General features: G+C 37.4%; 1 protein-coding gene across 2 annotated transcripts in view; it reads left to right on the plus strand.

Moving 5' to 3' along the window:
- The window catches only part of LOC124160735, a 200,039-nt gene that overhangs the window by 174,352 nt on the left and 13,193 nt on the right, over positions 1-12,494 (plus strand). Inside the window, exons 2-3 of one of the 2 annotated variants that reach the window (XM_046536730.1) lie at positions 6,872-7,134; positions 12,195-12,379. In XM_046536730.1, the coding sequence (XP_046392686.1) occupies positions 6,872-7,134; positions 12,195-12,379 (448 nt within the window). Of the gene's footprint in view, positions 1-6,871; positions 7,135-9,613; positions 9,779-12,194; positions 12,380-12,494 lie in introns of those variants that run through there. The other variant, XM_046536732.1, reaches the window with a different exon arrangement.

Consider the following 12,494-nt stretch of genomic DNA (forward strand, 5'->3'; position numbering starts at 1 on the left):
CGCATATCCTGTATATGTACGCTCTTCCTCCCATAACTTCCCTTTCGCTAAAATCTTACAGACCAAATAAAAGTGTGTGTGTGAGTTCTGGTACGATGAGCAATCCCACTGGAGCATGCGCTTTTCATCGCTCGCTTGTTTGAGCACGTATCCACTCATCCGTCTTTCCGCTTGGTCCTTCGACTTGCTTGCCTAGGAGATAGTTACCAAGACCCTTAGCAGGCCTTGTTCCCGCAGCTGTCAAAATATATATTCTTTATCTTATAATTCAATTATTTTTCCGCATGTTACCGGTGAAAATTAACTTTTTACAAGTTGTCAATCAGAGATCTTGCAAGTTCATCATGCAACTGACGATTTTTTGACGAATATTTCGATAAAATTAGGGCTCAAGGTTACCCAAATGATTCATCGGACTAAGTACGTTAAATTTATTAATTAGGAAAGGAAAAATGGCAGTTATTTCAATGGGTAGTATAATGTCAGGAAGTGTCATGCTTATGTACGTATAGAACCTTGTCGTTCCCCTTCCTGTCCGTCCACTTCACCTTCTCTATTCTTCTCCAAACCCTCATCTCGAACGCCTTCAATCTTTTCTCCTTTCTTTTCTTAGGATTTACTTTTCCGAAACAAAAATCACTCCTCTCCAGATCCAAAATTTTCACTGACCTTTTACTCTTTTACGTGACGACCTTCTCACTAGCTCTTTCCTATCCATTAACGCCTCCGTGGTTAATGCAATTATTTTCCTGCAATTATATCCTTACTACTATGTCCGGTATCTTCTAATTTTCTACCTAAATATTTTGGCCACTCCATATGCTCTGATTTTTGCCTATCTACTTCCATTTTACGGTTCACATCCCTTGGTTGAAATGCTTAAAAAAACGCTTAGCTTTGATCTTCTTGCAACGTATATCTAACGTATCTACCAGCTTGCAACTATCTCGCCGAATGGCTTATCAATGCCTGATCATCTGCGGACCTAACTGATGTATACATCATTCCATCCATTTATATTAGGGAGTTATTTAATCGCTGAACGAAAAACTTAATTCACTTGGTAAAATAATATATAAATTTATTATGCACTAAGCTTTACTCTCGTGATATAAAAGCAATTGCAAAGAACTTGGCTCTGCAAAAAGGGCAATATTGTACGTGTAAACGAAACGAAGATAATTTAGTTATTTTACAAAAAAGAGAATAACAAACAAGATTTAAATTTTAATGATACGCCATATTTTCAGGCTGCAAAACACGTAATAGGATAATAGAAGGGCGTACAATTCCCAAATTAATGATAAGAATTATAAAATTCGCAAATGTCATCCCTTCATCGAGAAAATTAACAAGTCTTTCCGCCAGGAATACTCTTCTTTTGCTACATGGCGCCGTTGAGTCGACGCCGAGTCTACTGAAAACAAGATCGTTAATCTCCCATAACATGCTCAGTGCTAGGATGCATACTCGATTCTAAATCATGGCATTTCCATTCTACATTTTTGGTGCTCAATTTTTAATAATGGTGGGAGTTTCGGTTTATTTTGAAGATTCGATTCACGTGATTCGATTCATGACGATTCGATTCCTCAAATCTTTCATAAAGAAAGAAATCGTAGTAATTCACGATTATTTGGACTTTAACATTTGACTCTTTAGATTAAATTCCACACACCCCGACAGCAATAGAACAACATGCATTCAAAGGAGTTTACAGTTCTACCCATGTTCTACCAATAGTGGTGCTGTTTTGTGTGGCGCAATTTTTAAAAATCATTGCAGCAATTGGATTACTCTAATTTAATTTTAACCCATTCATCGTTAATCCTGGACGAGGTGAACGCTCTCGTTCCTTTTGAGTGATTTAACCAGAGAATTATGAGTCAACTCATTCAGCTCATCCCAATGAATCCTTCGAAATTAGCGATTCATTCATGAACGACTCGGCTCTAATTTTTTAATCGTCTGTGACCAATTTGCGCCATAGGAAACCGGAGCAGAGTCTGAGCTTATCTTTACTGCCGGCACACGCGTCTAGGTCTCCTTGACTTGCATAATGCTATGTCCTAAACCACCAGTTACATTAATAGAGCAACTTTAATCTCCTCGCTCACTTCTTATTCGCTTCAATCTAATTATGTCCTTACGCGTAACGTGTCACGCCAATGATTTCACATATCTGCTGTGCTCACCTCGGCCACGGTGGACGAACCGTGAACTTTTAATGAAGAATTAAACAGGTTTTGAGGTGGTGTGGTCGACAGGGCCCATCGTCCGTTTCAGTTGTTCACAATCTTTCCTTGATGACCGCCGAATGACGGCAGGAATGTCAATAGCGGCGTTGTTATATCTGCGAGTCACCGTCATTACTTCTAGCAGCGAAATAATACAAAATTTAATTGTAGTAGTGAAATGATACAAAATGAAAATATTTTCTGTAAAAAAAACAAAGCTTTTATCTAGAATTATAAATATCTAGAGAAATAGTTATAAATATCTATAGAAATACACATTTTTTGTCAATCCAGCTGCTCAGTTTAAATGGTAGACGGTGAACTTTGTACGCGAGTATAGTTTCATAAAGTAATAATTGCGAAACAAAAGGGGAATCTTTAGTTTAAAGACAAACCGTCAAATGATATCGGGATTGTCAATAGCAGCAAACGCGGATTTGTTTTATCTGCGAGTCATCGCTTTTGTCACCGACAATACTTCTAGTAGTGAGAAATAATACAAAATAAATTTTTAAAGATGAGGTCATGAAACTACGAAATACAGTGAGCTACAGTTAATTGCATTTTAATTGACTTTAAGTATAAATTCAATATTGTAGTGGAACATGTACCCGACGTTTTTCGTTTTATTTGAAACAATTTAGTTAGAGACTGTCGGGCTCGTAGAAAATTTATTGTATGCTTTTTATGTCGCGATAGAAACATTGTTTTTTTATAAAAGTTATTTTTATTTAGCATTATATGGTATCGACAGTTTTCATTTGTATTTTTGGACCTATTAGAATTTTTTGTCGATTTTTTTCTATGAATAAACAGGATGGAGAAAGATTGTGTCTCGGAATATGAACCCGCTGGATTGGATAGCTGATGTCCGCAGGAGCCAAAATTACTGATGATGTTTAAATCGAAAATCAGTGCTGTAGTTGGGCCGGTACGGCGTACTCCCTGAAATCCAAACTCGTTATAAGCGTACCGGTTAAAATACCTTCGCAGCCGGATGTATAATACTTGTTCAGCTGTTGGAATTTATTGTTGAGCACCGCCTAAATTTTTTTTCCAACTACAGCACTCTCGAAAATGCACCATTTTTGAACGACAGAAACTTTGAGCCAAGCCCTCTGATTGGCCGCGAGTTTGCCTTCTGATTACATCGCGATCTCCGGCAGACAAAGCATTCGAAGTCATGAGTCAGTGCGCTGTATCAAAACTTTGTTGAGTGCACTTCAGCTGTGCTGGGATTCACGACTTCGTACATTATTTGGTGCGGGTGCATAACTTGTTGTTTTCAGATGTCGCAGCAATTAATTTTTCGTGCAGCCAGTGTAGCTACACGTGCGCAATAATTTCAATGCGCTAGCATTTCAACCATATCGGTCACTCGTCCACTTGTGGTTTGTTTTGGTTGACGTTACGCGCGTGAGCACGTGAATCTCAGCGGTGCCAGCTGATAGCTGTCCACTTCAAATTTCCTTAGGTTGGCATTTGTGTGCATAACTCTGGAAGGCGAGACCATATAGCGTTCGCCCCTTGTACTTCTGACGTCGACACAATATAACGTCGTGAAGAAGGAAAGCTCTCATTTTCGCTTAAAGTTATACATATTCGCCTTTGTCTTCGGGCACTTTCGCGTGATGACGCTACGCCACCTGATGTTTCGCAAGCAGTTACTTCAATCGAAATAACAGCGGGAACCACATTCTGCGAAGAATAATGATAGACATAATATATATAGGCTCGTCACCGGGCTAATTTTTGAGTTATTATACAATTAATGCCATAGTTGAAGTCGGATTACGTTCAGTACGTGAAAATGGCGCTACGGTACGCTCAGCCCTTATATCTTAGTGTCAACTTAAAAATATAGGGATTGAATTGCCCACATTCTCTGAACCTTTATTTTTCTCTTTCACCTAGGTGTATGTCGTCATTGATGGCAAAAAAAATTTATTTACGTTAAAATAAAACATAATTGTACTTTTCCACTTTGATTTTTAACTGAACCCATTAAAGTAATTGTGAAAAAGTGCAGTTTTGTTTTATTTTAATGTGTCGAACTTTCACTGTATCGCGCCTGAATAGGTTGAATTAATTTTTTTAGTAACGTGTGCGGGAATAATTTGGTTCGGATCGCTCAGCCATCAACCTGCCTATTTAAATTCCATACGTGATGAGCAAAATTTTACACGTGGTCACTCAAAGCGCTATGGAACTATTGTAACCTTTGCTTAGGATGGCCAGTCGTCGTAAATGGCAGTAATGGATGTGTAATCAGTCGTTCGTATTACGTTTTGTTTAGCCTTCGTCCGGTACTCAGTGATTTAATTCGAACAAAATTCACTAACTCATGTTTACAATTACAATTTATGCATATGAGAATGCTTTCCTGCATTAAATCTCCTCATTAGCTAACTGAAGTCTTCCATTAGGTACTCAACATTCATTCTATGTTCATGGAACTTGTTAATACCATTCCTATTATTAGGGTTTCAAAGTTGTAGATTTTACTTTTTTTCCTTCCAAATCCTTTTCTCAAGTTTAAGTAAATGGTATTCCATTTTTGGTTTCTTTAAAAAGTATCTTTTACGTAAACCACGCCTTTTTAAATAAAGCGACTCGGGCTTCTATAAATCATACTTAACTCTTAGCTATTTATCTTATTATTGAAACCTTAGTTACGAAACGGAAGAAGGGATGAATTTTGAAACGGAAAGATGGGTAAATTTATTCGTTTATGATAGTGTTGTCCTGGTTATTGTAAACTTTCAAAATTTCTAACTGTTCTCTAGAAACTAATTCGCGGCGATCGTTGTACAATTTTAATATATCCATTTTAAAATCACTCCAATGGCGGTTACATATTAGATGCTCAGCAAAATTACTTTTATAATCTTTGCTGTTTCTGTAAGCACTTAAATGTTCCTCATTCCTCACAGTTTAATACGAACGGCTCATTTTTCCCGACTTTGGGGGAACTTAGCCGTCAAATTGTTTCTTTTTCTGCGTTCGCCTGATAGCTCACATCTCGTGGCGAATACGGTCTGGCTATGTCAGCGTGTCGACAATTATGAGCGATTTTTGTTCTCCTCGGATGTGGTGCGGCTAAACTGCTGTTCCGTGGCAATTACGCGGTTTCCTTTCGCGAAATTGGAAATTACATCTTTCTTTTCTTAGGGTCCCACCGCGCGGGCTCTAATGATCCACGCTGTGCTACGTACGAGTGCGATGTACGTAGGTACATGTACATAGGTATATCCCTTTATTCTTTGATGCAAGTGGTTGACCTTCAATTCAAGGCCATATTTCGTCGCGCAATTCCTCGTGCAGTTATATAAATTCGTGTACGCTAATGAGTAATGTTAAAAAATACAGAAGAACTATTAAATTCGCCGCAACGATTTCAAGGTGATAACAGAAAAAATGAAAAAAATGAAAATAAAGTTACCGAATCGGTACCAAAAAAAAATACCAAATATGAAATAAAAAAAAAATATATGAAATCAGTGCATTAATTCGCAATGCTTTTGTTTATTTTTTTCAATATATTCCTGAATCATGTAAAAAGTATTGGTTTTTAAGTTTCTTCTTCACTCAGACATAACTTAAAACCGGAAACGATACATATTAGCCAATTATCATTTGTAAACTAGCCGGTAGGTAGCTAAACAACATCTGAAACATTGCTAAATATTGCAGTGAAGTGCTGTCCACAGTTCATAGTTAGTGTGAACGAGAGTCGGCTGCTGCATCTGGGTCCGATATTGAAATGAAAAAATCTAACATCACCCAATGCGCCTTATTCCTACGACGTATTTTTTCATGTTGCGAATTTCCATTGTAAGAATTATTTTCAGTGAATTTGTCCCTCGTGAAAAGGGAAAGTAAAATAGTTGAAGTTATTAGTAAAAAATATTTTTGCATATATGTTTGGGCGAATATTGCTTGGCCAAAAAATTAATAGAGCGAGGCAAACGATAGAAAAATCAGAAATTCTGAAATGAGTCGGTTAGTAAGGAATATTCGAGTATTAACGTGGAATCACTTCATTTCGATTAAAGATATATATTTATTAATAACGCATTCAAATTATAGGAATCTGTAAATATTTATTGACATTGACAAAAATAATTTTTTATGCTTATGTGTAATAAATGTTTATTGCAGTATTGGAGACTGCAGTTAAACAAATGTGGATAAGCTAGTACCCCTGCAATGAATGGGGAGTATAGATTGAAAATAGTTTGATAAATAAACAAGTAAAATTATTTTACTAATGTTCAAGACATTTTTTTAACTGAGAAGGGTTAGTAGAAGCTGGCACGAGGTTTTTGGTAAAATTTGTGAAGAGCATAGAAGATTTTACGATAATCTATCAAATGGGAACGATGCCATTGTTATGATGGTTAATGGGTCTGCTTCCTTGTAAGTTGTATTTGTAAGTTGTATTGAATGGGGCTATAAACGTCACTATTATGGTTAAATTACGACCATTCGAGTAATATTGATGCGTTTTCTTAAACTTGTTGATCACCTCTCATTTATTCACCTTCGTAATCACTTATGATTTCAATTGTTTTGCTATTAAACTACTGCGTGGTCCCAATCATTTGCTCATATCTAGTATGTCTCCATTGCAGATGACGCCGTTGGCAGCACAGAGGCAGTGGGCAAAGGTCTGGGCAGTGCGGCCGCTGGTTCTGCCGCACCCACAGCCGGCTCCGCGCCCCCCACGCCCGGCGGTGGCAAGAAGGTGTCAACTGGATCGAGCCACGGCAGTTGGCCCACGTCGCCTCCGCTGTCGCCATCTGCCGGGGCAAACCACAACACCGCTGACGACGAGACAACGAACGAAAGAATACCCAGCGTCCAGCATCAGTCTTCCACACTGTCCTCGCTCGGGGTGAGTTTCCTCGCATTTCCTACTTTATCACTGCAAAGGGAAACATTGTATGGGAGTCCTGTTGAGAAAGAAACAAACCATGTCCCATAAATTCCCAAAAGTCTATGTGCGTCTGTGCTTCCCTCACCAGTTAGTTCTCTCCACTCACCAATTAATGGGGCGAAATCTTGAAAAACTCTGCAAGGTTAGCACAAAGCAGAGACGGATTCAGCATCTAATTGGGGGGTAAATTCTCATGACCTAAGTCCGTTGAGTATGGAATACTCCCCCTAGAGAGGGGGTCGCTCTCCCGGCTGAATTTGTTTGAATCGCCAATTTTTACGCATTTTTGTGGCCTTTTTTTCTTAACAAAAAATGAAATTTAACAATTTGAGATACTTTACGATGGAGAAGAAATAAATAGCCCACTTGAAGTTTGAAATAATACAACTCAAACTTCTCTCGCGGTTGGGACATGAGGCCATGCATTTTCATATACATTCCCTTTACTCCTTTACAAGAATACAAAAATTACAAACCTAATAAAATTTTAGTAAAATTTTGGGAGGGGTCATGACCCCTTTGACCCTCCACCCCTGAATCCGCCTCTGGCTCTAACTAAGTGCACAAGAACTGTGGGTCTCACTTGAGGAGCTTTTCGTTTCCGAAGGATGGTATTGCTAAGAAGGAAGAAAGTTTTTCAGTCCCATCCCACGCTGCCCTAATCGACCTTCTGAGATGAAAAGCTCTTCCAGCCAGCACCTCAATTCTTTTGCACTGTGTGCTCTCCCTCATGAGTTTTTCAAGAATTCCCCCCCAGTCATTCAACTGGTGAGTGGAGTGTTGGTGCACACAGACTTTTGGAAACGATAGTACTATGTAGTTTGTTGTCCTTAGTCGTTAGTTCATTGCAATCCATTCTTGACTCTCATGTCGAGAGTCAGTGTGCATCATGCTGGTGTTCCTAGTTGCTAAGTGATGGATCAATGGGGGGACAAGGAGACTATAGACCATTCAGTCGAAACACGCACTTGATAAAATAAAATTTTTTGGAGGTTGCCACTATATACAAAAATATTTAGTTATATTTTTCGATATATATATGTACCTACTTTAATGAATTGCAATACAAATTAGCTCTAAACTATTATTAGGGTATATTTTACATGCTTCTGGTATGTTACAATCCAGTGGCAGATCCAGAGAGGACTTTAGAGGACTTTAGCCTGAGGTTTGTTCAGACCCCCACTACTGCTGGAAGATTACCCCCCGTTTTGCCTCCCCCCCCCCCCAATGACCCTATCCAGGATATGCCACTGTTATATCTTTATAACAGTCATAACTGGGCTATGGTGGTGGTCAAATTTCAAGCCGTTTTTAAATTAAAATAAGAATGTACACAGGCCTTGAAATACTGGAATAGTCTTTACACTTTTATGCAATGTGAAAAATTTGCAATATTTTTCTAAATTAAATTTCTTCTGTACTCCGTATCGAACTCCTTGGAAGTATACTTTCCACTTTACTCTAAATATAGACGCTATTACATTGTTTTTATTCTAAATATGTATAAAATTAACATTTTCATTCCAGCGGATTATTGAGTGATTGAAAAACTAGTTAAGCCTAATTAAGGAAGTTATTTGAACATTCAAATTTAATTATATATCTCGTAGTTGATTATTACGAGTAGACTAAAAGGAAAACTCTGAAAAAGCTAATTTGACCCAGAAATTGTGAAAAAGTCATGCAGTTTAAAGTCTCAATGGAGAGGAGACACCCCAAAAAAGGAAAAATACTTTTGATCTTTTTGCTCGAAAGCAGCATATGTATACTGCAACAGTCCTTTTAAATGTAATAATTATGCATGTAATTGAAACTGGGTGCAAAGTAACGTATAGTTTGGTGTAATGCTACATATTTTTCTCATTCACCTTTCCCATAATTGGTTCTCCATCATAGTCATATCAATTACATCAACTTTGTTTTGGGAATGGAGGTAATTTTAGTTTATTTCTCATGATTTATTTCTTTTTTCTTTCACATAATTAAAACTTGTTTGTTTGGTGAGTTTTACATTTAATTTCAAGTAATTAATTGGCATTGTGTTCTACCTATAGTTTCTGTGCAAAGGTCGTATTCTTTGTTTGCTCTCTTAAGTAAATATTTCCTTTTGAGAAACTTCTATGAAAAAACTGCTTGCTTTTGGTGGCAAGCATTGGGAAGAAGCAATTCTCCATCATCAGCTTCTGCTCTATTTTTTCCAAAATAATGTACTCAATATAAGCTCTAAAGCAAGTTCCTTGATCTCATTATCAGTTTCTACTATTCATTACATATTTTAAGCAATTGTTATGATTGGTCTCTCCTTTTGATTACTCATGAATGAATTTGGCAAAAGCAAGTAATGGGAATAACAATATGCAATAATTTTTCGTAGGGAATTTTCTCCCTCACTGTAACTTAATTTAATAACTTTATCCAATAACCGATTTCGAAGGGATCGCAAATGCGGCCAGTTGGCCTCAATGTCAGCTTTCGAGCTCCTCGGAATCACTCCTGGTGTGGTTGTCATCCTCGTCCGGTGCACTACATGGTAGTAATGTGGAATCTTTGCCTCTTGTAGCTGCTTTCTTACGATGCCAGCTTTTATCAAACATGTTAGTGGACAAAGTAGTGTTGGCATTTCAAAAGTATGTTTTAAGTAGCAGTTCCCAGCTTGTGATCTACCATAATCTCATAGTGGCCCATCCTCACTAGTAATATACGTTCCCATAATTTTTTTTACCATGTAGAAGTGTGGGCATGGGTAATATTACCATTAAGTTTGTAACGTTTTCAAATATCCACTACTAACTTTATACCTATTTACTATATATCCACTATACTTTATATCCACTACAAATAATTTCATTACACTTCAAAAACAAGCTCTATATTTTGAAACTTGGGAGCAAAAAACAACATCAACAAGCCGCCGTGACTATTACAATCCCATTTGTACTACCCGTACTACCACTCACTGAGCCACTGCCATGAACTGCAACAGTGGGGATCTTGAGTTCTGCCGTATTCCTTTCCTCCGGTCTCTTTCCCTCTCGTAGGCGCCTCCTTTTTCTCTGCGTCCTTTTCTTCTTTCTGCCGATCTTGAATTCTGCCGTATCTCCTCCTCCGCTCTCTCAATACACCACAACTTTAGTCTTTCTCCCGATCTTTCTTTATAACACGTCTACCTTCTCCTTCTCTCCATACACGACTCCCGCTTGTCTATTTTCTCTCCACGTCCCTCACTACCATTGTTGGTTTTAAATTATTTACAAACAACATGGTGGCTTGTTTACATTCTGTTACAAGTTGTTTAAGTTACAGCAAGCTTCAATATTCGAAGTTTCCGCAAATTAATATTGTACAATATCACCATTACAGTTCCAAAAACATCCAACTGGAGTTTTCAGTCTTACTAAAACATTGCTGTTGCCTGCATGCCACACAGGGGTCATCAAGTTTTAAACAGACTGCACCTACGTACATATTTTCAGTGACAGCATTAGTTTTTGTTGTCAATAGCATATTATTGGTTCATGGCATATAGAAATGTCATTTCAAATGAATGAAAAATGAATTTCACTCTGTTTTGAAGTTCTTTGGTCTTAATGACCATTTCGGTCATGAAAAATGCCTAAATAATTCATCCTGGTCATCTGTGGCCTCAGAAATCCACAGGGATTGGCACTGTGGCAGGTGGTGATGTCCAGTATAAAATGGGGGTGACATATGCTGAGTAGTCTGAGGGGTGATTTAGAAAAAAATACCTCTCAAAACACTGTTTTAATGCATTAAGGAGGTGAAATTAGATCTTGATATTATTGTTATAAATTCAAGCAAAGTGTATTTGAAGTTAATCAGTGTATGAAAACAGCTAGAAACACAGTTATTTTCAAATAAATATGAGGTGGGACGTGTTCATCCTAGTAATGAAGCCTGTACTGGCCACTATGACTGGCGTGGCAGTCACCTTGTTAATTGCATGACTTTGAAGGAAAAACTTAATTTTACTTTGTAATCATTCTCACTCTTGCTTCTGAAGGAATCATGTATGAGAATAAATTTATTATGGGGGCATTATAACCATTCTTGGTTCCCGTGCAAAATATCCTAAACATGCTTTACATTCATGCCGATGAATGTTGAGCTCGACTATAAAGTTAATCTGTAGCCTTCTTCCAGTAGTACATAATTTACTAATTCCTACCAATAAATGTAAAGGAGTTTTTATGCCTATCTAGCTCAATATAGCTTACCCATATCATCTGTGAGGAGTGCTATCAACTAGGTGAGGTTGTCCATTACCATCCAACTTATTCCTTGTCATCAGATTCAGGGTGATGATGGCAAAACTGTATATGAATGAGTGAAATTAAGATACAAAGTTACCATATGAGTATCTATTGCCTTTTGAAATGCCATCATATTTACTGAAACTAATGATACCTACCTCAGTTTTTTTCTTCGATTTTGCAATATTTGTTACAATGTCACCCACTATTATTCACGTAAAAAAACTCACCCTCAGAGATCAGAAAGCATTTTAAAGCTCTCATTTTAACAACAGGGTTAAAATAATATTGATTCTCATACATACTTAATTTTTATTGTCACATTTTTATAAACACAATCATACCCCTTACCCTGGAAACTGTCTGCAAATTATTACATATATCCCTATTTGAGCTAGTATCTAGACTAAAAATCCATAACAGCTTTTAAGATTATGTAAATAATTGCTGCTATTTCTTGATATTAAAGTTAAGTTTAATATCTTGATATTAAAGCACTCATTTAGAGTTTTATATGGATTCACCTACTTGCTAGTTAATTTAAGTAAAGATTATTATGAGTATTGCTAACTATAGAGGAAACTTTTCTGTATATTGTGAGTATAGTGGGTGGGTGTGTCCAATACCAGTATGTAATTTGAAATGCAATTTGTTAGTGTGTTGGTATGAGTGTAGAAATTGCTTTCTTTAGGAGTAATGATATTATTCACGATAGCCATTTCATTGAAGATGTATATTTTCCAGCTTCGGAGCGATTCGATGGCCAGTGTTTACTCTGGTGCTGGGGAAGGCAGATACGGAACTGTGGCTGTTCGTGGTGAGGTTGAATTCGCCTTGCAGTACAATTACAAGCAGGGAGCGTTGGAGATCTTGGTGAAGCAGTGCAGAGAACTAGCTCCTGTGGACACAAAGAGGAATCGGTCCGATCCGTGAGTATTCACCATGTAATCCAAACCAATTTTTGGGGACAGCTTCTTTGGACCTTTGAGTGCTAATTCATAGACACTATACTTTTTTTTAGTGAGAATTCTGGGTTTTTCCCAA

This window comes from Ischnura elegans, chromosome 6 (genome assembly GCF_921293095.1).
Source record: "Ischnura elegans chromosome 6, ioIscEleg1.1, whole genome shotgun sequence".
Classification (NCBI taxonomy): domain Eukaryota; kingdom Metazoa; phylum Arthropoda; class Insecta; order Odonata; family Coenagrionidae; genus Ischnura; species Ischnura elegans.